This window comes from Conger conger, chromosome 7 (genome assembly GCF_963514075.1).
Source record: "Conger conger chromosome 7, fConCon1.1, whole genome shotgun sequence".
Lineage (NCBI taxonomy): Eukaryota > Metazoa > Chordata > Actinopteri > Anguilliformes > Congridae > Conger > Conger conger.
The window spans coordinates 7,530,871-7,558,649 of record NC_083766.1 but is presented as its reverse complement, the minus strand read 5'-3'; the positions used below and the strand labels follow the sequence as shown (position 1 = coordinate 7,558,649).

Here is a 27,779-nt window from a genome sequence, read left to right as displayed (position 1 = left end):
AGAACAACAAAAAAAAACAGAAAGCAAACTTACAAATACACAGACTAGATGATAGTTGGTGCCAACTGCAGCTTCTTTGCCGGAGGATGGTGCAATCCGCACAGTCAAATGACAGAAGGCTTGCTATTGCACAATGATATGGGACCCAGCTGACTTCAACACTCCCTCCCAAGGTGATGCTATGATTAAAACCTGCACCACCCTGTCAGCACTGGTAAGGATCTCAGGACGAAAATGTCATCTGTATTTTTACATGCCTATGCTAATCTTTTTAATTCACAATCACTTGAAAGAACTGTCCTTAATTACACGGAATAGTAATGTAGGCTAAGATTTTTGTTGATGTTAGTTGACAAAAAGAGTTGAACATTAAAAGGAAATGTATTTATCTATTTTCCATATCACCAACTGTTAATATCTTCGGCACATTTACTGACAGTAGATTACTGTCAACCAAGTGTCAACGTCCTTGATTCCGGAAAAAGGAACCATGCAAGCTTGAAATCACTACTTATTTTAATAAAAGGATTTTAAAAGCCTGTTATTGATCAAAGCATGCAGTATATTGATTTTTAATATGAGAAAGATGCTAGCCGACTTAAGGTTTGAAAAAGCTTGCCTCTTTAACTGTGTAACCCGCACGCCGTTCTTCAATTTGACAGTTCAGCTGTTCCCTGTTTTTACCGACTGTGGCGCTGTTGGTATAGCAGCAGCAAGGGGGACTGTGATACCTATTCCGGGACTAGTGTAGACAGGGACGAAACGAACAGCCGATAATAGACAAGCCATTCTTATTTTTGCATGGAGTAAAAAGGGAAATTTTTTTGAGAAAACACTGGGTCGTTACATCTCGCTTAAGAGCCCCACGGAAGCATGCGGTGGCTTCAACGAGAAAATAAAAAACGCATTTCGGATTTCTGATACAATGTATCCAGCTAGCTGTCGATAGCTAGCTATATTATTGCTAGCACACCAGCGAACGCTACGAATGTCTTCATGTCAAAGCTAGCTTTACTCCCAACTTGTGGTAGCGGAACGGATCTTTCAAGAAGAACTGGTAATATTTCATTTTCAAATTGTATATTAGCTGTGAATCTAATGGTAAACATTTATTTTTGCAACTAAATTTGCCGTTGGAGGTGTTATTGATAGTGTGGATAGCCGTATAACGTTAGATCGCTAAATTATTAGAATTGTTTAATTTATTTTATGATTATGAATCATTTATTTTCTCGCAAAGTATCGAATTAACGAATTCTCCTTACTGATAATATATTCTAAAAACGCAAATAGCTAAAATATCACCACAGGGCACACAGTGACCCAGTATAGTGTAGGACAACGCGTTAAACGGGTGCACATGTAACTAAACGAAGTAGCTAACCGAAACATGCGCCGATTCTTGTTGTAGTTAACGTTAGCTCTCGGCACTTTGCGAAAGTCCGTAGAAGCCTAACGTTATACCATCAAAATGTAGTCTGTGGTACAATTAACAGAAAGGGAAATAACGGGCTCTTGTTTTGTTTTTGTTTCTATTTCGGTTGTGAGCTATGATGAGCTAGAGTGCACTTGTGCTTCCCCTGTCATCTGTAGGCTGTGCAACGGGACGATAAACGGTCGTTTGTAATGCGTATAAGCCAGGGTGCGACAACTTTAATTCAGTTCCCCTCAAATGGGCAAACGCAAGCCCATTCTCTGCCAATTCCATTAGCTAGATTGTAAAACGTAATGCGTTGCATCTGGCATGGTAGTCACGCGTTATATAGCCATATGAAGTGGAATATTTTGGTTTTGGTTTCAAAAGGTACTGTGCATTAAATGCGTGTTGGATCTGCCACCATAATAAAAAACTTTCCTTCTTAACGTGTCACAGAACAACCTGCAGCTTCGGAAACTCGTCGGATAAAATCTGATGTCTGCGATGACCCTACAAGACATTAATTGGCTGGTTCAGGTGGTCCTGTTCCTTGCTTCCTTGCTCATTGTGCTGATCTGGCTGGTACAGTACTCGCGGGCCATATTGCGTTCCCGGAGCCGGAGTTTGACCCACCCGGAGCTTGATGAAACTACCTGGTCACTGCCGGAGAACTTGTCACACCAGACCCGCGCAGCAGGCGTTTGGGGCACGCTGTTGCAGTTGAGGTTCGGGCGCAACGGCGGCGGAGGCGACACGGAGGCTGGGGTGAAAGGATTGCTTTCGTCGCTCTTCGCTTTCCGGTCTTTCAGGGAGAACTGGCTGCGGGCATGGGTCCGGGCACTCAACGAGCAAGCTTTTAGAGATGGGGTGAGTTATCCTGATTACCTTGCCAGGTGAACTTGTTACCTTGATAAAGTAGTCATATTTCATTTTTCCATATAGGCTATTGAGTGAAGGAAGGAGTTTAATGCTCTTGCTCTAATTTCTCTCTGTCTAGTTATTTTCAGATGGAAAATTTGCCATACGTTTCTCATTCATTGCATTACATAACTCTTAGCAGGTGCACATATCCACTATCCCGGGTTATTTAGACGTAATTACATCAGTTTTATTCTCAGGACTGCTGCAAACGTGTGTTATCCCCAAGAAGGCAACAGAAGGCATTATAATTAATCAATCAGTGTAAAACATTTCAGTTGTACGCAGCATTACAGCTTGTCAGTTGGTCTTGCCATATCACATTGTGTGTGGGCACGAGTAATAAGGGGAAGGCACTTGTACAGTGGAGGTGTGGGTGTTGGAGTACTATGATCAGAGAGGCTGAGGCAGGTCCTTGTGTATCTATGAAGCCATCTGCCAATCAGAGAAATTTAACAGGTCCCAGGACTATCACTGACTTTACTAGTGTAATACTATTGTATATTGTGCAAATTATATATCTCCTGGTATTGATTAGTCTGAATGTGAATATTTGTAGTCGATGTACAATGTTGTAAATTCATTACACTTAACTGTGTCATTTTTGGTTTATTTGGCTTATAGCTGATACTAGCAAACATACTAAGCTAGCCCGCGATTCTTACAACTTGTATTTGAAACTACAGTAGTGGTGCCTAGCCTTAATCCATGCCTCCATACTAGCTAATCAGCTAACTTATTGCCCCATAATTCATATAGGCAGTAAAAGCTTGCAACATTCAAGAGGATGGAAAGACATGGCCCGTGTCCCAGGTGCCTCATTTGTAGAGTGAAATAATTATGTGTGTGTGTGTGTGTGTGTCTGTGTGTCTGCGCCTGTGTGTGCTTGCAAGCCTGTTAGTCTGTCTGTGGTGATATTTTCCATCATTGAATGATGCTGTGAAATGGTCACTGGCAGTGGTCATCAAGGGCTTGCATTCCCCCGGGGCGTTACGTTTTTAGCGTAAAAGTGCAATCTGCCAGGGCATTCTCAGCCCGCTTGTCCAGTGAATGCCCGTCTTCTAACCTTGCTGCTAGGCTGGTTCATTTTTACGTCTAAGACTGGGTTCCAGTGTTTCGGATGAGCTGCACCCCACAGGCTGGTATGACACACTGACCTTGCTAATGCTAACTATACCCGGCAGCCCCTGGGGTGGCATATAATTGGCCCTAACGGTCGTCAAGCCATGCCAGGTACCGTAGCAGTTCAATCAGTGGGATTGTCCTGATTGTATACGAGTTTCGGTTTCGCTGCCCGCTGGCGTCCTGGGCCAGCTGCATGTGAAGTGCACTCCTCTGATGCAGTGACTGTGCAGCTCAGCCGGAGGGTCGGAGTGAAAAGAGGCACGGCCTGTTTAGGAGAGGGCCCGCTGTTGCTGCTGCTGCTGCTGCTGCACTCTTTCCCAATTTGACCGAGGATGACGACACACTCGGGCGCGCCTGCAAGGGCAGTTCCACGTTCCAGACTGGGAGGACGATAAAAACCAAGGTTAAAAATATGTCTAAATGGAGTGATACTACAGCAGTGGTGCACTCCTGCTGTGCCATATTCCCTTAGCATTAGCTTAGCCAGGGCTCAGCACTAATCTAAGGCAACTTGCAGCACTTGGGAGTTTCATTCTTTTATTGATCTGTTTTATACAGCAGGATTTGTGCATGGGCACTCGAAGGCCCCAGCTCATGTGCTTTGATGAGATGGGGGGGAATGGTTCAGTGGCCACACGTTGCTCTCTCTCGGCGGTGGATAATATGGGTTGCTGTGTGTGTGCTGAGTTTCAGGGTTACCTCGATTACTCATTCAGCATGTGCGATCAGCATATCAGCTCAAGGCGAAGGCATCAGCGATACAGCTGTGCTACTGTGTATGCGTGTGTGTGTGTGTGTGTGTGTGTGTGTGTGTGTGTGTGTGTGTCTATCTATGCGTGCTTTTGCACACAAAAGAGTCAGCCGTCTCTCTGAGTTTTCCTCAGTAGTCAGGGTTACTGCTGTAAGGAGATCTGGTGATGCTACAGGGAATGGAGTCGGGTGAATTCATGAAATTGTACACTGACGATATTGCTACACATCACCTTGGGCACGCGTGGTAGGGCTCACATTGTCACGACCAAAAGATTTTTATTCTGTCTGTGTGACCTACATATAGTGGCAGGGATACGCCATTTACGTCTCCCAATCTCTCTCTCCAGCCAATTGTTGTGCCATTTCAGCAACCCAGGAAGATCTAGTTCAGATCCTGAAGTCGTGGAGAGTGCTGCTGTGCTGTCGCGTGTAATGCGTTGTCGGATTGCGTGTCCTGTACGACCAGCCAAAAACATCCACGCTTGACTAAGCAGTTTTCCACTGCGATGTTTAATTTGAGGCGTGGATCGCTGCCAGTTTCACAAGCCAGAAGGGTCGGCTAATATTCCTGTTTACACAGACACTCGCACACACATACACCCATGCACACATAACCACAGGCAGGTACCCAGTAACCGGCGTACACACATACACACAGTCAACACCTTCAACCCTCTACCTCCACTGTACTCGGCAACAGTTTCCAGGATAAACACTGAAGTGAAGTAATCCTGCTCAGGTCACCTGTTTCGCGCAGACAAATGCTGTTTACTTATCGCATTTCTTACACGCCCCGTGCTTGGGCAACTGTGACGGATCTGTGACAGATCACACACGAGCATGCCTCGCAGGTGCTCCCACACCCTGTGGAATGCACGTCTCGTACAAATACGCCGCCAGCGATTTCACTGTGGGTCAGCACTTTGCTGTGTCACCGACGAGAGCCGGGCTCCTCTGCTGACGCACGGCATCTCTGTCATATGTGACCCGCCCGCCAAACCGGGCCGGCCCGTTGGCTCTGGAATGCGCTTTGCTATGTCACCCAATGGCAACCTGTCTCTGTGCGCTTTCTGCAGATGTCAGCCGCGTGCTCCCTTCGTTGCTGCGGTCATGTGTAAGCGGACACTACGGCTAGGGCCTGACGGCAGCGCTGGCCTGCTGCTGGGTTCCTTTTACACCTTGTCTCACCATGCCCATCTTGCGCTGTGCTTTTGTCTTCCCTGCCTCCTACATGGCAGTGACTGTGTCAAAATAATATCATGAGCTATGAGTTAATGGTCAGTAAAGATGAACCAGTCAAGGAATGTTGTCTGACTGCATGTCCACAAATGGATTAGAATCTTAGTGAAACTATTATCAGGCAGCACGGTGCACACTGCCCGACACGCTATCAGAGTATCAGAGACCACACTACTGCTCAACACGCTATCAGAGTATCAGCTACCACACTGCTTCCAAACACTATCAGAGTATCAGAGACCACACTACTGCCCAACACACTATCAGAGTATCCGAGACCACACTACTGCCCAACACACTATCACACTATCAGAGACCACGCTCCTACCCAACACACTATCAGAGTATCAGAGACCACGCTCCTACCCAACACACTATCACACTATCAGAGACCACGCCCCTACCCAACACACTATCACACTATCAGAGACCACGCTCCTGTCCAACACACTATCAGAGTATCAGAGACCACACTACTGCCCAACACACTATCAGAGTATCAAGAGACCACACTACTGCCCAACACACTATCAGAGTATCAAGAGACCACACTGCTTCCAAACACTGTCAGAGTATCAAGAGACCACACTGCTTCCAAACACTGTCAGAGTATCAAGAGACCACACTGCTTCCAAACACTGTCAGAGTATCAAGAGACCACACTGCTTCCAAACACTGTCAGAGTATCAAGAGACCACACTGCTGTCATAGTCCTCACTATTATAGTGTCAGAGAGTGTACAGTATATGAGCTGTAAAACGTGTAGACTGCAGCCCAGCGTGCTAAAACACGGTATCAGAGAACGCCCTGCGAGGCGGCGGTCCAGAGCAGCGTTGTGCACCGCTGGCTGTGATCTTTGTGCCCGGCTCTCCCCTCACTCCTGGCCACCTGCCGCTGTTTCCCCTCGGGACAGACGCGCGGCGTGAACAGATGCGCACTGACAGCAGAGCGGAGACCGGGCCTCTGAGAACACGCATTAACACGTGTCGGAGTGTTATCCCTGCCAGCAGACATCCATGCTTGGTATGGAAATAGAAACTTGGCCCCATCCAGCAGAGACGCAAGGTGCCCCCTCCCTGGGCCTGTGAGTGCCAGCGTCAGAATGCCTGGTAGGGGTGCGTCGGGGTCGATGTGCAGAAGGAGAGACTGACACCCCCCTTAGAATTGCTGCTCGGCTCTGACAGAGACGCCCAGGGTGTTTTTTTTTGTTGTTTTTTTTGCATTCATTACGTTTTTTAACAGTGCAATTTTCAATCACTATGGTAACAGGATATACCATTTGAAAGCATTAAAATTCAAGGTTCTATATGTATAGCCTATTTTTCAGATGCCAATGCTTTAGCCACAACAGTTCCTTATTTTGTGACATGTGGGTGGCAAAACAAGCGTGGGGGGACCTCGCCTTCTCTGCATTGTAGAAATGTGCGAGGCCCCGACCAGCTCGTCAGGAGCATTTTGGGGGTTAGGTGTCTTGCTCAGGGACACTTCGACACCGCCCGGGCGGGGGATCGAACCGGCAACCCTCCGACTGCCAGATGACTGCTCTTACTGCCCCCATGGCTAACATGCTAACTCGGAGGAACATCCGTAGAATGTCCATTGTATACTTCAAATTTCTCTGGAGGAATTATCTTTGTTGTCTGTCTCGGCGCTGCATTCTTCTACAAAAGTACTTGGACATACGAATGCTATTACGTACATTTTGTTTAGGCTCTCTGAAACAAGAAGAGCCCATGTACAAACTTCTCTGACCAGTATCAGTAATCATGTTGCATGGTAAAGGCGTGATCCCCATCCGTGAACAAAAAGATATAGCTAGTATAACTTCAGCTGAACCTAGAAGTAGTATGGGATTGAAGTAACGACTGTGACACATTTTAGCTAATGACATTACATTTACAACAGTGTAAGGTTTGTTAGGCACAGCATTTCTTTTTGCCTGCATAACCAAACCGTAGCATTTTCAATATGCATACTGAGACTGCTACAAATGGTTCTTCAGATTTTATGGCCGAAAAGGTTGACGTTTTACATTTGCGATGCCTACGTCTAAATAGATCACTTCCTTTGGGGGACTTCCAAGGAATCTCACATCTCTCTAGCCTCGCAAGTCTTCTCGAGTAAATATTTTGAAGAAGACCGTGAAACCACCTTTTCTTCCACAATAGAGGGTATTTCCCTCATTGTGCAAACACTTATTTTCAGAATGAAAAGTGTTGTATGCTGTAGTAAGCAAAATATAGTATCTTACATGTCATAAGACCCATAATATCATTTAGTTTCCATTTGTCCTTTTGGAATCTCCAAATGTCCTTTTTGTAAAACTGCCTAGACATTCCTGAGGAAAAAAAATGCAAATGCTCATTTTTGGTGAAATTGTCATCAAATTTCATAGCGGATTTGTCCAGAGTTTTGGCTGTGGCTCCATTGTGTGTGTAAGTGCGTCAGGCACCGCCACAATAATCTGTATCCACTCCAAAACAGAAAATCTTCCACTTCCACTGTGGTTGAGCTTCTGTAAGTTTGATATTCTGGAAATTTTGTAATACTTAGTAATGACTTTGAATGACTTTGACTCTGAATGAAACCCAAACGGGTCACCTTTCAGAAGACAACAGGATTACGTGTGTAGCCAAAAGGGTTCAAGATAGTGGCATGTTATTTTGGGGTATGTCATTTTCGAGCTTGTGTTAAGAATAGGGGTCAATCATTTTGCCTTGGGAAAGAGGGAGAAAATTCTGTGTGATTTCGGCCCTGTTTTCAGAGGTATCGTGCGCTTCGATTCGACCAGAAAATGTCAAGAGCTTCTGGAACAGGCACCCCTCCATCATCCCCACTCCCCTTGTATTGGCGTGGGCTGAGAAGTCCCCGCTGAGCCTTTAATTGCTCTCATTATCTTCCAATGTCATCAATATGGTGGAGGCTGCTGGGACGTCGCGCGCGGGTAGGGCACGCTGCAGCTGTGGGCAGCCGCTGACTGACAGGTCGCTAAGGAGATTTTCTGTGCCCGTAATCCAGGCTTTGGCAGAAGGCTGCGCGGCACAGCTGTGGTACGTGTGGGGATGTCAGGGGAAGGACGCACACGGAAGGGTGCATGTGACACGTGAACACGGGAACACACACACACACACACACACACACATACATATGCATATACATACAGGCACATACACTCACATGCACACATACATATATACACACATGCGCACGCACGCACACACACACACACACACACATACATATACATACAGGCACATACACACACACACTCACATACATGTAGATATACATACAGGCACATACACACACACACACACACACACACACACACACACACACACACATACACATACACATACATGTACATATACATACAGGCACAGACACACAAACACACAGACACGCACTCCCATACACGCACATACACTCACATGCACACATGTATGTATATGTATATGTATACATATACACACACACGCACACATATACACACATACATATACATATACATCACGGCACATACACACACACAAGTATATACAGGCAGACACACATACACACATGCATACATACTACGCACATACATGCACACACACACGGAGATATCTGACCGAAGCCCTTAAGACGCTTGCATGGCCACACACACGCTCCCATGATTATAACGTAGGCACGCACACACGCACTTATCTTCACATGCAAACACCTGTCCTTTGCTGAAACACCCACTGTATGGTGCACAATGCTAATGGACAGGATTTCAAGGAATGTAAACACAGGACTTTGCATGATCGAGTTACTCTCGGTCACCACTCAGGATATGCACATGGTTCTCACGCACAGGTGTTTTCCAATTTAACCCTCCTAATATGTTAAGATATATTTTGACACTTTGGTTGTCGCCTTTCCTAAATGATTTGCCTTTTATCCATAAATATGAAAAATCTCAGAGAAACATCTCATGTTAGAGCCTATGGTACAGTAAGTACCAAAAGGCTCCTCTTATGTAACAGGAAAAGCCTTGTTGATTGAGCGTATGAATCAGCAGCTGCTTTTGATGGCTCTGACTTTGTGCATATACTATCATCATCACCAAAGGAGGTGTCAGGCCAGACATGTGGTTCTGAAGCAAGGCTATGGAAATGATGCCTTTTTTTCAGTCATTCATTCACTGGCTGGTTTTCTTAGCAGGAAATTCTAGCCTCGCAGTTTTTGCATATAGTCTGTTCAATAATTGCTTTTACATAGTCAAACAGGTGGAACAACTTGCTGTGTGTGTTTGTTTGTGAATGCGTTTATTTAGCTAATGCGTGTGCGTGCATGCAAGCAAGTGTGTATGCCTGTGTGTGTCTCAGTTATCATTATGTGGACGCATAGCAGGATGTAATTACAGGGTATTTTTACATATGCAAATGTCCCTGCAGATGTTGCCTGACGTTATCAGTGATGTGTGTTGAACTGATTTGTCAGGCACATATGAATATTGAAATAAAATGAGAGAATGGGCTTTGAAGATGCTGTCTGGTCCCTGCTCAGGCATTTTGTTAAAAAAGCCAAGTAATGGACCCTCATAAGCCTCCTGCAGTCTGTGTGCTGCACACAAATTATCCATGCAAATCAACAATCCTGTATTTTGCATGTTGTCTGGAAAGATGCGGTTCACAGTGAACTACATCTCTGAAAAACCAAACCAGAATTATATGTGAACAGGTGCTCTTTGAGTCAGATTGAGTTAAAAGTTATATTTGTTATTGAAATTTTTACTTGTCTCACACTAAATACCAGAGCAGTGTTGTGTCTCTCGTGCTAGTGTAAGGAAGGCCTCGTTCAGGGTCTGTTTGATCAATGTTGATGTGCAGGCATTTGACTCAAATTAAATTGGTTCCCATGCCAACCATTATTTTGAGAAGTGAAGGACCTTTTGTTCTGTAAGCGTTTTGTGCCACTTTCAGGCAAAGCAAAGCCTCATTTGTTGAAGGAAAGTTTTAAGTCTGTAATCTTTTCTATTCTGTTATATTTTTTTTTAAAAAGGAAACTGGTTATGATAAATTCAAGGGCAACTCTTTTAACCGGCCGTGTTAGTTTGGTTTGGACAGACTGTTTTAGTTTCGGTCAGCCTTCCTGTTGGGGGAAGCAACTAACAAGTGTTTGAAGAAAAGGCTGTTATGACAACTCATCATGAAAGCACCTTGGATGAGAGCGCGGGAGGTATTGATGTTTGCGTGTCGGTTAAGTGAGTGGGCGCGTGCTCGGATGCAGCGACCGCGTTGAAGCCGCGAGAGGAGGTGGAGCACGTGGTGTGACCGAGATCGCAGTGCCCCACCACTCAGAGCTCCATCCGCCCAAAACTGCCCCGTGAACCAAACCTGCTAATCCGCTGACCCGTGTGCGGTTAGACTGGGAGAATGATCCGTTCAACCAGACTGGCTAAAATTCACTGATCACCAGGTATAGTGAATTTGCAGAGAGACGGCTCGTCAGCTAACCCCGCTTAGAAATTCTTAGGTACTGATCCAATTACAGCGAGGTGGGGAGAAGAGCTGTCACCTGACAGCCGGAGGAAATTCTTTTTTTTCAAAAATAGATACATTTTCCATCCCAGTTTTGTTCCCAAATTGGAATGCCCAATCATATCCATCACGTTCACTGCAGCGGTCTCCACTGATGATGAGGGAGATTGAAGACAAGGCTCTGATCGTGGGTAGAGAGCTGACATCATCCTTTTAGAAGGTGCCTGAAAGGAATGGTGTGGAGCATAATTGTGACATAATTGATTTTCATTTGCTTGCATCCTGCCATTATCACGATTGCTCCAGTAAACTTTTATGGGAAAAGACTGTAAAACTATGTTTATTATCCTGTTAATTGGCTACATGCTCGTCTGTGATGTTTTCTGTGGGCACTGCTGATTCATTGTAGGCAAATAGATGATGTAAGCTCTTCTGAAGCCATAAAAGCTTGCGCTCCTTTTAATCTGCTTGACTATGCAAATTCTCTTTGTAGTGATTTAGGCACATTTGTTGAAGATGTTTGTGAAATGAGTGTAAAACTCTAATCCAGAGGCGGGCTTTCTGTTTCTGGTTTTCATGGCAACTTCTGGCCTTAATTACTTAATTGGCTCTACCATTTATTCAATCTGACATTTTCGCTACATTTTTTGATGAATGCATTAATGATAGTCGAAGACTGTTCTTGTGTCCCTGTATGATACGGTTTTACTGTGATCTAATCTGAGTGAACTAGCATTGGTCTATGTGGCCAATTAGCTAATTTAGCCAGAGTAATCGGTGGAAACAAAAACCTGCATACACACCGGCCCCCCAGGACTGGAATTGCCCACCCCTGCTCTAATCTGTCCCCCCGTGTGCCTGGAGAGTATGTTTCATGTGTTTGTAAAACATTGTATATGTTGTAACATAACATTTTTTTTACAGAGCTCAATCCAGATTACCTTTGATGATAGCCTCCAGCTCCCATCAACTGCCTCGATCAGTCATGTGACCTGCACAGACCAATCAGCACATAACATGGTGAGTGTAGGCACTGCACAATGGTGCCTAAGTCTATCAGGTGCTTTCTGTTCCCTGAAAATTGGTCTTGGGGACCTAGTGCTTATGCCAGGCCTTCCTGCTGAACTTTGTTTGTTGTTCATTGCAAGCTGTTCATTGCAAACTGATATTGTTCCAGGCTCCAATTAACAACTGTTGGCTCCAAATGAATCAAGTTGAAATCTTCTTCAAGTTGAAAACCTATTCATTGTTGCATTAATGGAGGGCTCAAATTGATATAGTGTGAGGTCCATAAGTATTGGGGCAACAACATATTTTGTCCTTGATTTGGCTCTGTACTCCACTTTAGATTTGTAATCAAACGATTCACATGTGGTTAAAGTGCAAATAAGTGCAGGTGTTTTTGGGTAGTCACGTGTTCAGTCTCTTCCTGCAGGTGTAGGAGAGCTTTCAGTATCTGGTCTTGATTCTAGGATTTTGATTGCTTTTGGAGTCTGTTGTTGGCATTTGTCAACATGAGGACCGGAGTTGTACCAATTAAAGTCAAGGAAGCCATTATGACACTGAGGAAAAATAAAAAACTGTCAGCGAAATAGGGCAAGAAATTATATGCTTACTGAAATAAACTGTTTGGAACATCAGTAAGAAGAAAGAGACACACAGTAGTAGTTGCATAGGATCACTTACTTTGATGTCACATACGTGTATGACCATTTCTGAGTGTTCTGTACCAGTGTAGTCTGGAGTAGATGTAGGCTGAGTAGAAAGCCAGTGTAGGCTGAGGTTCGTTTTGATGGTCATATATTTTATAGTTGCTAAGTTGAGAAAGTGGTTGACTTCCTTTCAGATTGCATCATCCGCTCACCCTCCTTAATGTTCTGTTTAAATAGCTGGTCCATTTCCGTGCAGAGAATAGACAATGAGTCACATTATAAATGAGTCATATGCATTTGAGTACATTTCAAGGGACCTTCTCCAGTTATCATGTGCAAAACTGTAGATATATGGGGTGGATTAGGGGGATCAACCTAATGTACAGTGGGGAGCACCCTTGGTTTACAGTGAATCTGTATTCATAGCAAACCTGAACTCTAAATGGTAGTTAAACACGAGACCTTTCTGCAAAAATCTTTTACTGCTTTTTATTTTCATTTTTTTACTGTTTATGGATTATTTTTTTTAAAGTGAAAGGGCCCTGTGCAAAAGTTTTGGAACCCATTTGGATTATTATCAGTTACTTTTTAAAGATGATTGCTAAGGCCCAGACCCAGGTGATTTAATTGTTAGGTTGAGTATAATTCCAGGGCTGTAACTCCATGCCTCCTATAGTATCCAACTGCAGTAGCTGTTCTATCTGGTATTAAAAACTACAGTTCTCCAAGGATTTCAGAATGAAGATGGTTCATTTTCACCAAGAAGGAGAAGGCTACAAAAACTCTCTCAACTCTACCAATTTTCACTGTCAGAAACATTATTAGAAAATGGAAGATAAATGGAAGACCAAGAAAAATTTCAGATAGAATGGTCTGGGACCTGGTAAGAAATGCTCAGAAGAACCCACACATCACTGCAAAAGAGCAGTGGGGTTGTGTGGCAGCTGGGGGCACAGGAAATATTGTGGAAGGAAGAATGGATTTCACATTCTAGTGCAGAGGTCATCAACCCTGGTCCTGGAGAGCTACTGGGTCTGCTGGTTTTTGTTTTCACCTTAAAATCAGCACCCAGCTGAGTCCCAGATAACCAGGTGAGGTGAGTTAGCTGTGTAATCATCTGCTCTAATTGATCAATTAAGTGCAGAGTAACAGCGAAAACCAGCAGACCCAGTAGCTCTCCAGGACCAGGGTTGGTGACCTCTGTTCTAGAGGCTAATGTTCAAAGATCAGTCCAGACATTGACGTTGAAGAAAGTTCAGGTATTCCAGCAAGACAAAGCATACCTCAAAATCACCATGAAGTTCCTCCAAGAAGGATGGATGAAGGTTTTAGAATGGCCACCACAGTCCACAGAGTAAAATATTATTGAAAATCTGTGGAGACATGCTGGGAGGCCGAAGAATATTTCCGAGTCAAAGTAGTTCTGCCAGGACAAATTGGGAAGAATTCCAAAAGCGAGAATTGAAAGACTCAAAGTACTAACTGACAGGCTTCCCAAACTTTTGCACAGGGCCTTTTTTATTATTTTTAAACTGTAAAGGTTTTTATAAAAACTCATTTTGCTTTCAAATTTGAAGAAATGTGTCATGTTTAACGTTGTACCATTTAGAGGTCAGGTTCGCTTCTGTTCACTTAGATAGTAATTGCAAAAGACTTTTTGACATGGGGTGTTTTTCACACTACTGTATCTCTGATTCCAATAAGGCATACAATGTTTCCCAGCACAGATCATTATTGATTGAACAGCACAATTAATTGTGAGTAAAGGAGAGCTCATCTAAAGTGAAAGCCAGCATATAGAGTCGGTCATTGGCAATGCATTTCAATTTAAATAAGAGGCTTGTTAAAGCTTTTTTTCCAAGAATTTTATTTTATTATGCTATGACTGCTCCTTCTAAAAATTATAACCACCTTCATTATCACAATTATAATTGGTCACTATACCTACCTTTTTAGTAAGTAATAATACATTTTATTATAGTGTTTTTATAGTAGGGTGGCACTGATGGTGCAGTGGGTAGCACTGCTGCCTCACAGCAAAGAGGTCCTGGGTTTGAATCCCGGTCGGCCGGGATTCCCTGTGCGGAGTTCTCCCTGTGTTCGCGCGGGTTTCCTCCGGGTACTCCGGTTTCCTCCCACAGTCCAAAGACATGCAGGTTAGGCTGATTGGAGAGTCTAAATGGTGTTTGTGCCTGGCGACCTGTCCAAGGTGTATTCCTGCCTTTTGCCCAATGTATGCTGGGATACGCTCCAGCGACCCTGCCCTGCAATCCTGTTCAGGACAAGCGGGTTAAGATAATGGATGGATAGATGTTTTCTTGGTGTAATAGTGTGTGTGTTTTTTGTGCCCCCCCCCCTCACAGGTTCTGCAGTGCAGCTGTGCGGTTGACACGGTAACGTTCCCCGTCAGTGTCACTCAGCAGTCACCTGCAGCAGTTTCCATGGATACCTACCAAGTCACCATTGCGCCAGTGCAGGTCCAGGTAAGATGAACTGAGGGCATTTGCATTGGCGAGTTTGCATCTGTGTGGTACTCCCAACAGCCACAGTGAACAGGCATCGGGCCCGTGTGTTTTTCTCTGACCTTTCCTGCTGCTGATTTTCATGTTCTCTCCCTGTGGTGCGTAGGCCTGCAAAGGCCTGCAAAGGCCTGCAAAGTCCATGTCGTAGTCCTATGATGCAGGTTATGGCCATTTTGGCCGGCTGATTTACATTACATTACATTACTAATGCTTTTATCCAAAGCGACTTACAGTTGATTTAGACTAAGACTGGAGAATTGCAGGGTTAAATTGCCTTGCTCAAGGGCCAAACAGCTGTGCGGATCATATTGGCATCGAACCGCCAGCCTTGTGGGTCCCAGTCATGTACCATAACCACTACGCTACAGGCCGCCCTATTTCCTGGTCTTCATACAAAGGCATTCATAGGCCTGCCCCTTTGTTGCTTTGTTGCTTTCCTAGTAATGTGCATAGGCGGGTGATTCTGTTCTTTTTGGGGGGGGGAGACCAGGATGTATTTCATGGATAGGCCATTCTATGCATTTTGCACGAAGTTGAATGCATAACTTGTCTTTTATTGATCTGTAAATGTAATCACAAACATACTGCATAAGTCAGATCAATATTTTTTTTTTCATTTAACCGTAAATATGAATGTTTTCATTAATGTATCTTGCCATAATATACAGAGAGGATATAACACAGAGGTACTCAGCAAAGAGGTAAATTTCACAGGATTGGAGATTAGATAGGGTTGTAGATTGACCAAACAAAGTGAGATGCTTCAGGGGGGGTTGGCTGTAGTGGACTTGCCTCCCATGTTTTCCAACATAGCATTGTGGTCAAGGTACATGACTGGGACCCGCAAGGTCGGTGGTTCGATCCCCAGTGTAGCCACAATAAGATCCGCACAGCCATTGCGCCCTTGAGCAAGGCCCTTAACCCTGCATTGCTCCAGGGGAGGATTGTCTCCTGCTTAGTCTAATCAACTGTACGTCACTCTGCATAAGAGCGTCTGCCAAATGCCATTAATGTAATGTAATGTAATGAAATGCCTTGAAATAAAATTGCACAGGCATGTTAATGAGCAGTCTTTTTGACGGACCGTCTCCCTCCCTCTCTTGCCAGTTGGTGGTGTGTTTGGAGGAAGTGGAGGAAGAAGGTCTGCTGGTGTCCTGGACGTTTTCCCAGCAGCCCTTGCTGGATCTGACCGTTTCGCCACGCAGAATACAGAGAGAGGTGCAAAACCAAGACCAGACCCGCCAGACAAATGGCACAGAGCTCAGGCACTAAGACGGAATGTTAGGCTGCGCCAGTGTGTGATTGTTATTTTTGTAGTTGTTGCAACTGTGCATAGATTTTTGCCTCTCTGCCAGTGTGCTTGGGGCTTTGATACCCGTCATTCAAAACGGTTAGCAGTAATTCAGTAATCAGGCTTTATGGTTTGCTTCTGAAACGGACGGTTACAGTAATTCAGTAATCTGGCTTTTGAAACTGACATATGCATCTATTTATTTATTGTTTTTGTCTGCCGTTTCCCACAAAGACAAGCGATGGGGCCGATGAACAAGTGGACGTGAACACGATAGCAGAGCTGGTGGAGGACACCTTGTTCAGCACGCAGCCTGCCATGATCATCAACCTGAAGGCCTGCGTGTCCAGTCCGGCGGTGAGACACACAAACCCAGTCTACTAACGGTTATTTAGCTGATGCTAGTATCAAAAGCGACTTACAGTTGGTCAGTTATTCCTGATCCCCCCTGGGGAAATGTGAGGTTAGGGGCCTTGCATTTATTGTGGCCACACTAGGGGCTTAAGCCACCAACCTTCCCGGTCCCAGTCAAGCACCATAGCCACTAGGCCAGGGGTCGGCAACCCTGGTCCTGGAGAGCCGCAGGGTGTGCTGGCTTTCGTCTCCACCTTCAAATAAGCAACCGATTCAGACCCAAGAAACCAGGTGAGGTGAGTTAACTGTGTAATCTACGGCTTTCATTGATCAATTCATGCCAAGTAACAACGAAAGCCAGCACACCCTGTGGCTCTCAAGGACCTGGGTTGCTGACCCCTGCACTAGGCTATAGGCTGTATTGTTCAACCTGCCTGAATTCTTCTCATATAGTTCTCTCAAGGAAATGAACTGGTGTTCCATATTTTGAACAATTTGTGAAATTTCTTGGGAACACATTATACGCGCTAAAATATTTTATTGGTGTAAATAACTTGCAATCTTGCTTGCGTTAATCAAGTTTAAAAAGTGAAAACACTCCTCTTGGTCCCCCTAGTGGCGACCAAATGTAAATTTAGGAAGAAATCTAAGCAAGTCTGCAGCAGAATGACAAACTTTACAGCATCTATCAACTGTGTGATAACTAGTGGAGGGAACCAGGTCCAGAATCCAGTGTGCAGGGTGCTTTACTCCAATGTGGAGGTACATAACATTCCGGGGCTCTCTCCTACCTCAGACCTCTGGAGAAAGGCTGATTCGGGCTGTGAGTCCCCCTTCCCAGGGGACCCCTGTGCGGAAGCTTCTGGTACGACAGCTCCGAGCAGCAAACGTGAAAGGACGTGAGTGTTCACTCTGTGGGTTTTTTTGTCCTGGGGGGGGGGGGGGGGGGGGGGCATACAGGTGCTGAGTTTCTGACTGGTACCATGTTACCCCCCTCAGGCACCCACTTGGGATGGACGGAGCTGTGCTGTGCCCTTGATCTGACCCCGCCCACTCAGGAGAGGAGGACTGGCTTCCTGCCCCCACCCCCACCGTCCAGCCCAGCGGCAGAGCTTGAATGGAGCGATGACATCACGCTGTAAGAAGGCCCCCCGCATCACTGCCCTTGATGTGTGATTGGTTGTCTGTAAGGCAGGGATTCGGGCATGTTTTAACCAATGTTTTTTTGTGGTTTTAGGGATCTGGGCCTGGATACCAAGGAACTTAAAATCAGACTGGTGGAACGCAGCAGCAAAGGGGAACGTAAGGCACTTTTGCATGAGAGCTGTTTGCTGATAGGGCGAGCCCTCTGACAACAGCTTATCTTTTTTTTACTGGTTTGGTTTTTTTGCTGGCAGAGTTCCTGCCTGGCCGGGCCTCCCTTCCCTTGGACCTTCCACGAAGGAGTCCTACTGGGAGGCACGTGCTGTCAGTCAGTCCAGGTCAAGGTTCATCACCCACTGGCACTGTAACCTTTGAGGTGAGTGAGAATTGGAACACAAGTGGACGGTCTATATTTTCTGCAGTGAATTGCTTCCTAATGCAACAGATTTATTTAGCTCTTTACTATGTAGATCTGACATAAAATTCCTACGAATACAATTTGCTATTTCAAGTTAAGCAAAAAAATTAAAATTGTGAATAAAATTTCTATCTTGATGAATGATCTACTCAATAATTTCTGTAAACGTTGGTAGCTGCCATTAAATCTATCTGTTCAATTTGTTAGTTTGGCTCAAAAGTAGGAAGATCTGGCGTTTCCTAATTTTTCTTAATTGCGTACCAGAACTTTTCTTTCCACTTCTAGCACTGGATGAAAGGTCAGATTATGGCAGGTTTCTCGTTGATGCTGGGAATGAGCTCCCAGAACGCCCGATGGAGAATGAAAGACTTCCCCCTCTCCCCACTCCTCTGCAGCTGCTGTTCCTGGAGCCAGGTGACCCACGCGGAGGTCAAGGACCTGCCGGCTTGCGCTCCTCACTCACCCCAACTAAGAAAGTGGAGATGGACCGCACAATCATGCCGGACGGCACCATCGTCACCACAGTGACCACCATTCAGTCGCGACCCAAACTGGACCGCAAACTAGGTCAGAACTGAGCAGTGCTTTGTAGGGTTTCTTTAGTTGGTCCACCACGGTTTGGTGTATTTGTGATTCCATTCCCTCACTCTGTATGCGTCCCTGCCCCCCCCCACCCCCATTTTCACCTCGCAGAGTCTCCCACCTGCTCTCCGTCCAAGGTGGAGGTCACAGAGAAGACATCGACTCTCCTCACAGACAGCTACCCGAGCAGTGTCAGTCCGACTCTCAGCTGTAAGTTGGGGAACTTGGTAGCTCTTGGTGCAGATTGACTCTTGTCAGGGTTTTTTTCTAAGTGCTGACAGTGAGCCCATAGAAGAAGGGGGAGTTTGTCGAGCTCTCAATTCTCTTCTGCCTCCTGAAGGAATTTTAATTTGTGAGAAATTCAATTCAATTCAATTCAGTGTTTCCAATTTAAAGTAATTGATGGTCATGGTACACAGGTACAAAGCAAGGCAGGGACAGTGCCAAGAAAAGTTGTACTTTTCAGGACCATCCATAATGGTTGACCCATAGAAATCTAATCACTCAATCGTCACAGGAACAGTGATCACTCATTTAAATGCTAATGGTTGAGACTGTAAAGGCTGCAACTAGCAGTTATGTAAATTGGTTTGCGAGACACCACCATTATTTATAGGACAAGTCGACATACAAGAATGTTTCGGGAGACTCATTAAATCGTATGGCCAGTTTTCCTTAAATTCCTCAGAAAATATAATAAACCAGCCAGTCCAAGTGTGGTCCACTGTGCTCTGTTCAAGCAGGTTCATAGGTTTAATATAAATAGGGTTTAACCAGATTACATTTTTCAGGCTAGACCAGGTTAGAATGTACATTTACGTCCATTAAATAGGTAGAACAATATTTTAGGTCAAGACTTTGAAAAAGTACCAGATAGAGTCATTTGCTCTCAATAAATGTTTACTCCAATCTGTTTGATGGGGTTGTGTACCGAACGGGAGCATCTACTATCTCTGAGCACTAGTCTTTGAGGAGATTCCCTGGTATAATCTGTATTTCCTGTGTATAATGTGTACATTTTTACATTTGGTCGCCACTAGGGGGACCAAGAGGAATGTTTTCACTTTTTCAACTTGATTAACGCATGCAAGATTGCAAATTATTTACACCAATAAAATATTTTAGCGCATATAATGTGTTCCCAAGAAATTTCACAAATTGTTCAAAATATGAAACACCAGTTCATGACAAACATTTACTTGAGAGAACTATATGAGAAGAATTCAGGCAGGTTGAGCAATACGGCCTAGTGGCTATGGTGCTTGACTGGGACCGGGAGGGTTGGTGGCTTAAGCCCCTAGTGTGGCCACAATAAATGCAAGTCCCCTAACCTCACATTTCCCCAGGGGGGATCAGGAATAACTGACCAGCTGTAAAACATAATCTTCCCTGTGATTTTTAATGGTTTTTGTGTGCATCTCTGCCCACAGCGGACAGTCATCTTTCCAATGGGCTGGACCCTGTGGCCGAGACTGCCATCAGACAGCTGACGGAGTCTGCCAGCAAGGCAGTGAAGAAGACGCCCACTAAGAGGAGCACACTCATAATATCCGGCGTGTCAAAGGTCAGAGGTCACAGTCATTAGCAAATCTAAAAGTGTCAATTGTCTAAAAGGAGTCAAACTGGGAAAGGTCATTCAGAGAAGTAAATTGGTTGGTGGAGCAGTAGGTTTTTATCAACAGCTGACCCCAATGTAGGGTGGCACGGATGGTGCAGTGGGTAGCACTGCCGCCTCACAGGTCCTGGGTTCGAATCCCCGTCGGCCGGGGCCTCTGTGTGAAGTTTGCATGTTCTCCCCGTGTTTCCGTGGGTTTCCTCCCACAGTCCAAAGACATGCAGGTTAGGCTGACTGGAGACTCTAAATTGCCCATAGGTATGAGTGTGAGTGAATGATGTGTGTGCCCGGCGATGGACTGGCGACCTGTCCAGGGTGTATTCCTGCCTTTCACCAAATTTATGCTGGGATATGCTCCAGCCCCCCTGCGGCCCTGTTCAGGATAAGCGGGTTAGGATAATGAATGAATGAATGAATGACCGCAATGGTTTATCTCCTATCTTCTCTGGTTTTACTGATGTTTACCTTGTGGGTTGCCGCCTCGGTCAGATCCCCATCGCGGAGGACGACGCGGCGATATCGATCGGCTACGCCGCGGCCATGGACGCCGCGCTGCAGGGGGACCACTCCCCCGGAGCCCTCAACCACAGCGGCGCCAGCTCCCAGGGGGCCGTGCAGCACGACGCCGACGAGACCACGCCGTCCGACATCTCCGAGAGGCCGTCCGTGGACGACGTGGAGTCGGAGACGGGCTCCACGGGGGCGCTGGAGACCCGTAGTCTCAAAGACCACAAAGGTGACTCTTTGAGTGGCAAGGTTAACCGCCATTTATGTATTCAGCAGATGTGTTCACCCAGCGTGATCTACAGTGCCTTGAGTAATTGAATCAGCAATGTAGCGTTCCTTGTTTCTGGCAGGGATGTGTCTGTGCAGTACTGTTAGCTCTGTATTTCTGACCTTCCACCTTGACCTTTGTTGTTATTGCTCCCTTTTTCTTCTCTCTTCACTCTAACTCGGCCTTTGTCCTTGTCACAGTGGGCTTCCTCCGCAGTGGAACCAAGCTGTTTTTTCGCCGGAGACATCGGCAGAAGGACCCTAGCCTCAGCCAATCGCACGAGGACGTCTCCAACCTGGGCAACGGCTCCGCCGTGCCCAAGAAGTCCGGAAGCTTCTCTCGTCGCCTCATAAAACGCTTTTCCTTCCGTTCCAAGTCGTCCAAGGGAAAAGCAAGCGCCAACGGAGGAGCTAGCACAGCTGAGAACTGAATGGGGAAAGGATTTCGATGGCTGTTGAGAGTGCGGGAGGGAGAGGTGTGGGATCTGCCTGCAATTTGTGGCAGGTGCGGGTGTCCCGCCTGCAAAAAAAGGCGGGAACCCACATGGCCCAGCTGTGCGAAACCCAACTTCAGGCCGAGTGCATTGGGGCCATGGAAATTGATGACCATGGATGTGCACTGTCAGCAGGAAGACCTCTTTCCAAAAGTCCTATTCACATTGCACCAGCTTCTGGCAGAATCAATGGTCCCCCTCCCACTACTGTACGTGTGGGTTTAATGTGAAAGATAACCGAAGCCCTGTGCACTTTTTTCCCCCCCTCACAACGGTCTAAAACGCTGTACCACCTGCTGGGATAATGTCACATCAGTTAATTTCGAAATGCTAGTAAGCTAGCATTGCTGTCAATTGAAGACTTCGCTATCATATTGTAATAGAATTTTCTGCTGCTTTTGTGCGTTAATACGAACCAGTCCGCTTTTAACTTATGGCGGTACAACATTCAAAAAAAGTATACAAATACCATCTGAAAGATGGACTGAAAGTTTACGTGTACCTTCCAAAACTATGCTGAAATGCAATCGGAAAAAAAGATTATGCACATCGTTTTGCTAATTGCAACCTACCTCCATATCACAAAGCCATTTGCTAGGAAAATCTGCTTGCGTGAAGCATTACATGCAGTAAACCACAAATTAAAGGCTTTTGGCTGGTGAAATTTGAATTGACACATACAACGTATTTACTAAATATTATTTGCACTGTTGTCTGTTACAGATGGGCATCAGAGAGCAAAGTCGGCATTTTCAAAGTGAAAGTGCTACGGTGTATGAGATCTGGGAGAAGACTTGTTTAATTGCACTAAAGTATGTAAGGAGAGGGAAGGGTTATAGCAGAGCAACAGAACACTTTTTATTCTGCAGGAAGCCTGAGATTTCTTCCATTACATTAACGAAAGCCTGGCCCAGCATTGCGGAGGAAAGATCTGCTTTAAAAGCATTGCTTTTAAAAGTGCAGGATGCTTGTTTTTTGTTATTTTTTTCCTTAGTCTGTTCTTTTCAGAGAGCCATGCTTTAGACAAGGATCACTCCTTTTCCCAACTGTGTCTCTGGGTCTCACACTGCTCAGAGTAGCATCACAGATGCAACATGGCCACCTGCAGAAGGGCAAGGCCACCTACCCAAACGGTTACAGCAGTTTTTTTATTTATGAGGCTGAATGTGATGCTTTCGTGGAATATACTTCTAGGTACAGTAGGTAATTTCAGACTCCTAATGCTCAAGAGAGGAATTGGAGCAACAAACACCCTCAAACCAAAACACTGTTTATCCCCCTTCTCTGTGAACACGCTGACCCCACCCACGCCATTGGCTGTGGCAATTAGAACCAATTTTCAACCAATGAGCTTGAATAATTTCTTTCTTTTTTTTTTTCTTCGCAAGAAACTTACCTGTTGTAACTTTAATGGGGTGAATTATGTAAATCCAGATGTACTGGGGGTGTGTGTGTTGTATGAACTGCTGAACACTAGAGGGCAATGCTGGAAATGTTGGGCTCGCTAAGAGAAAAGGGTATTTATTTTATAATGGCTGCACTTTAAACTTAAGCTGTATGTTTACAGTTCTGGAACCGTTGTTTTGTTGATATGATTTGCTTGATGTACAGCCTACTCTGTTCCCATGTACACTAAATTTTATTCCTGTTATCAGTGTGGTCCGTACATGCGTTGTACATTGGCCTAATTGACTATGATATATTTACAGATATGCAGCTCTGAAGATAATGAAGCCTCATTGTCGAACTGGTGGGACTGATTACCAGTTCGGCTTCTTTCCCTTAGTAATGGTGGTGGTTTATTTATTATTGTTATATATATTATACTGGATATGTGTTTAATTTATATATGTATATGTGCAAATGGAGTTTTGAAAGTCACCGCACATTATAAACTCATCAAATCGAATCTCAGACAGAAAGTCCTTTATAAAATATTCAGTATACTACTTTGTAATATTGTGCATATCAAATCTTCTGTTGTAGATAATTGGTGTAAAATAATGTTATTTTTATTATTTATATTTGAGTGAAATTAAGACACATAAGGAGTAGACACATCCTCCAGGAAGCAATATAGTGCTTCTTCCACAAACACACAAAAAAACCCTACAACATACATGTTTGCTTTCACACACATTTTTTTAATAACAGGCTCATTAAAATATCATATTTAGCTGTAGCATGTCCACAACTGCTACCAAAGTCTTGCTTTACCATCAACTGTCTATCATGTGAACCATAAATCTAATTGTGTACATATAATATATTAAAGACAGGGTATGTTGGCGATGTACACGCACGTATACATACAGGTATGTATGCAATATAAATTATTGGGTTTTTTATTTGTATTATTCTTGAATGTGGTGCTTCCTTTATGTGTAGATTCCACTTCTGTCCTTCCCCCACAACCACTTCCCTCCCTTCCCCCACAACCACACACACATATACTCACGCACACACACACACGCACTCACACACACAGACTCGTGCACACGTACACTCACACACATATCGCGCACACAGACTTGCACACACACACACACACATACACACTCACACACACATACTCACATGCACGCACGCACACACACACACACATACGCACGCACACACACATACACACACACACACACGTACACACGTATATTGTATATTGTATGCATAGTTTCAAAAATTCCGATGAGATCTTGTATATACCGGGAACAAATTATTTAAAAAAACAAAAACAGCAAAAAAGGAGAACAAAAATGTGTGAATCTTGTCATTTAAGTTGCTTGCCCTGTGAGGAGGGGAGGGGGAGGGGGAGGGGGAGGGGGAAGGGGGTCAGGGGGTTAGGGGTCAGGGATGCTTTTGATCCACGGAACTGTATAAAAACTGTTTGGAGTACGCTGCAATGTGGGTTACAGGACACCAGATTTGATATTCTGTCATAGATTACCTGCCTGCATCATTGCTGTGACCAAAGGAGAGCAATGCAGTAATGCTTCTTGTTACAAGTTTGAATCTCTTTTTCTGTCTCCCCTTTTCCTTTGCCCACACATTCCATCCCTATTCTCTTTTGTTGGTGGGGGTGAATGCTAGGTCTTGATTCCCTTGTTTGCTACTCTGCACAATTGTTTCCTTTAACAGTGCAGCCTAGACAGTCTTGTTTTGAGTCTTGTTAAAAAAATAAAATAAAAAGTACATGAAAATTAAATCACCTTTAAGAGATTTAAGCTTCAACAAGGACAACTGCACCTGTAAAAACACAAACCTTTTCCCTTTTCAGATATTTGGAAGCAGCTTAATTTTATGCTCTGATTTTCTTGTTAATTTATTTGGAAATAAATTATTTTTTTCAAAAGTCAATACTGTTGCTTGTCTCATCTGTAGTTGTATCGTTTTGAAGCCCTTTTGTGTTAACTTAGTCATTTTAACTTGAGTGAGGGATTTTATTTGGGAGCTGTTAACAATTGTCTGGTCAATATGATGCATTTAATTTTGCCTAACATTTTGGAAAATGTAGGTTTTTCTACACAGTACACCCCAGCAATCAAATTTTCTTTATAATGGAGAGGAATCCCATCATGTAGTTTAACTGATATGTATGTAGTGTAGTTACATATAAAATATCGAATGAATTAAATTTAGCTATTTGAAGCTAATGCATTTTACAGACTGTAGATTGTCTAGGAGCTGTGCATTTGTTTTCTGCTCAGCATGGTTGATTTTGCGCCAAATCTTCTTATTTCAAATTTTTTTGAGGGAATGATTTTAATTGGCTAACGTAACCGCTAAAATTTGATAAACAGAACTACTATGCAATCACTGCGTAGATTGAACAACTCGTCCAATCGCGTCTAGTCTTAGTAAGGCCCGATCTGGTTGGTGTGTAATTCTATCTTAATTATGCAAGGAATTCAGCAGCCAATGGGCTGAGAAAATGTGTTAGACCCAAATTATTTCAGCCAATAAACTGCTTTTACTCAATCTGCCGTCCAATGGAAGTCGAAGGCGGGTTCAAACTGTTAGTAACGACGGGAAGATATAAATCCTCACTCCGGCACACTCTGACATTATCTAACCTAGCTAGATACATCAACTCTTTTGAAAGCGATAAACACCGTAGCCACGACAACATGTCTGGAAGAGGTAAAACTGGAAAGGCTCGCGCTAAGGCTAAGACCCGAAGCTCCCGCGCTGGTCTTCAGTTTCCTGTGGGCCGTGTTCACCGATTGCTGAGAAAAGGTAACTATGCCGAACGAGTGGGTGCTGGGGCGCCTGTTTATCTGGCTGCTGTACTAGAGTACCTCACTGCTGAGATCCTCGAGCTGGCAGGTAACGCGGCGAGAGATAACAAGAAGACCCGCATCATCCCCCGTCACCTGCAGCTTGCTGTCCGCAACGATGAGGAATTGAACAAACTGCTCGGTGGCGTGACCATCGCCCAAGGAGGCGTTCTACCGAACATCCAGGCCGTCCTGTTGCCCAAGAAGACCGGCCAGGCTGCTCCAAGCGGTGGCAAGGCGGGAAAGAAGGGATCTCAGCAGTCTCAAGAATATTGAGGTCCCGGGAAACGACTCTGAGTTGCTTCAAAAACCCAAAAGGCCCTTTTAAGGGCCGCCCAAAGGTTCATTTCTGAAGACAAATTCCATAGATTTTTAGTTGAGCTAACGTGCAAGCTGTGGTTTATATGTATAGTGTGAAAGCGATTTGCCGCAATAAATGCTAGTTTCACTAAACGTGCAAAATGTGTTTTGCAACTTTCTTTGGGTTAAGTTCCGGGTTGATATGTTCCAATGTTTCACCAACGATTACATTCCAATGTAGCCTAGCAATCGTTAGTTACTCCGCACAAGTCGCCCTGAATCGTGTCTTGCGGTTCATACTAGCTGAATTTTACCGTCCAATTGACCATTTCAGCCACCAGCACCTTCATATTCCTTCACCATCCCCAAGACTACAGTACAGCTTTGCACCCCCTAGTCAAATGCACGGGGTTCGCTAGAGGCTTGACAAAGGCGACAGCTCCGGTCCAGGAAGCGTGGTAACGCAAGTTACCGCAGCCAACTGCTTTCATTTATTATAAACCGAAAGCAGAGTAACGATGAACTAGCACACCATATAACGTTAGCTTGGCTGTCTAGAACGGGCTAGGCCTATAAGCCTCGTGCCATTTACCCTCAAGGAATAATAGTAAACGTACTCTGCATTGTTTAGGCGTCTAGTCGGTTTCGGTAATTGTCCTCTTGGTCGAAAGTCATAGAGCTTTTGTAGTGCGCTGGATGTAGGTCACAGGTGTTAAAACAAAAACAAACGAAATTATTCTGGCTTCCACTGCACTTTGCCACTGTCAACCAACAATATAGGTTGTGTATGAAGTGAAGCAAAATCAGAAATCGTAATCTAACCCATTCATACCCCTTTTTTCATATTCAATATTCTTATTTTAAAAAAATATATACGGGTGACTGCAAAGTTGCTCCTCCCCTTAATAGTATTGTTTTTGGGTTTTTTTTGCTCAAGACGGAGCGACTGTAGGCTATACATAAGGCATAAAAATATGACCACCTTAAAAACGGGTGAAAATCGGCCTCGTCCTTGTGTTTTAACCGCATACTTTACTGGAACATTGCTAGTGCGAGTGCACATTTAACTACGTTCGCATATATAAGAATAGGTCTAACATTGCCGTAATAATGACAACTTTATTCTAATACAAAAGTTTAGAGTTTAACCCCTTAATAAATTGCCCGGCCAGAGTGGGCTAATTTGCATTCAATCCTTTTTTCATGGCGAAGTATTCCATCAATCTGGTCACAGGATATAGGCTACCGAAAGCGATAAAGCTAACCGCTCTATTTGTATTTATATAACTATTTTATGATACCACTGTTTTAGCGACAACGGTTCCTTATGTTGTAACGTGGGGTGACCTCACCCTCTAACGTATACTCACGGGGCTCCGAACAGAAGCGGCCGCTTTCACC

General features: G+C 44.6%; 2 protein-coding genes across 2 annotated transcripts; both read left to right on the top strand.

Annotated features, from left to right (window-relative positions):
* The first annotated feature begins 751 nt into the window (after nt 1-751).
* Nucleotides 752-24,353, top strand: c2cd2l (c2cd2 like). Its single transcript, XM_061250508.1, has 15 exons — nt 752-1,057; nt 1,874-2,284; nt 11,884-11,979; nt 14,975-15,094; nt 16,241-16,351; nt 16,659-16,781; nt 17,575-17,677; nt 17,778-17,916; nt 18,016-18,080; nt 18,176-18,297; nt 18,735-18,906; nt 19,033-19,131; nt 20,352-20,485; nt 21,026-21,272; nt 21,512-24,353. Exons 2-15 carry the CDS (start codon nt 1,913-1,915, stop codon nt 21,739-21,741), a joined length of 2,133 nt encoding a protein of 710 aa, XP_061106492.1. The 5' UTR covers nt 752-1,057; nt 1,874-1,912; the 3' UTR covers nt 21,742-24,353.
* A 1,459-nt stretch (nt 24,354-25,812) lies between these two features.
* Nucleotides 25,813-26,540, top strand: LOC133132563 (histone H2AX). Its single transcript, XM_061248045.1, has one exon. The coding sequence runs from the start codon at nt 25,929-25,931 to the stop codon at nt 26,352-26,354; it is 426 nt and encodes a 141-aa protein (XP_061104029.1). The 5' UTR covers nt 25,813-25,928; the 3' UTR covers nt 26,355-26,540.
* The last annotated feature ends 1,239 nt before the right edge of the window (nt 26,541-27,779 follow it).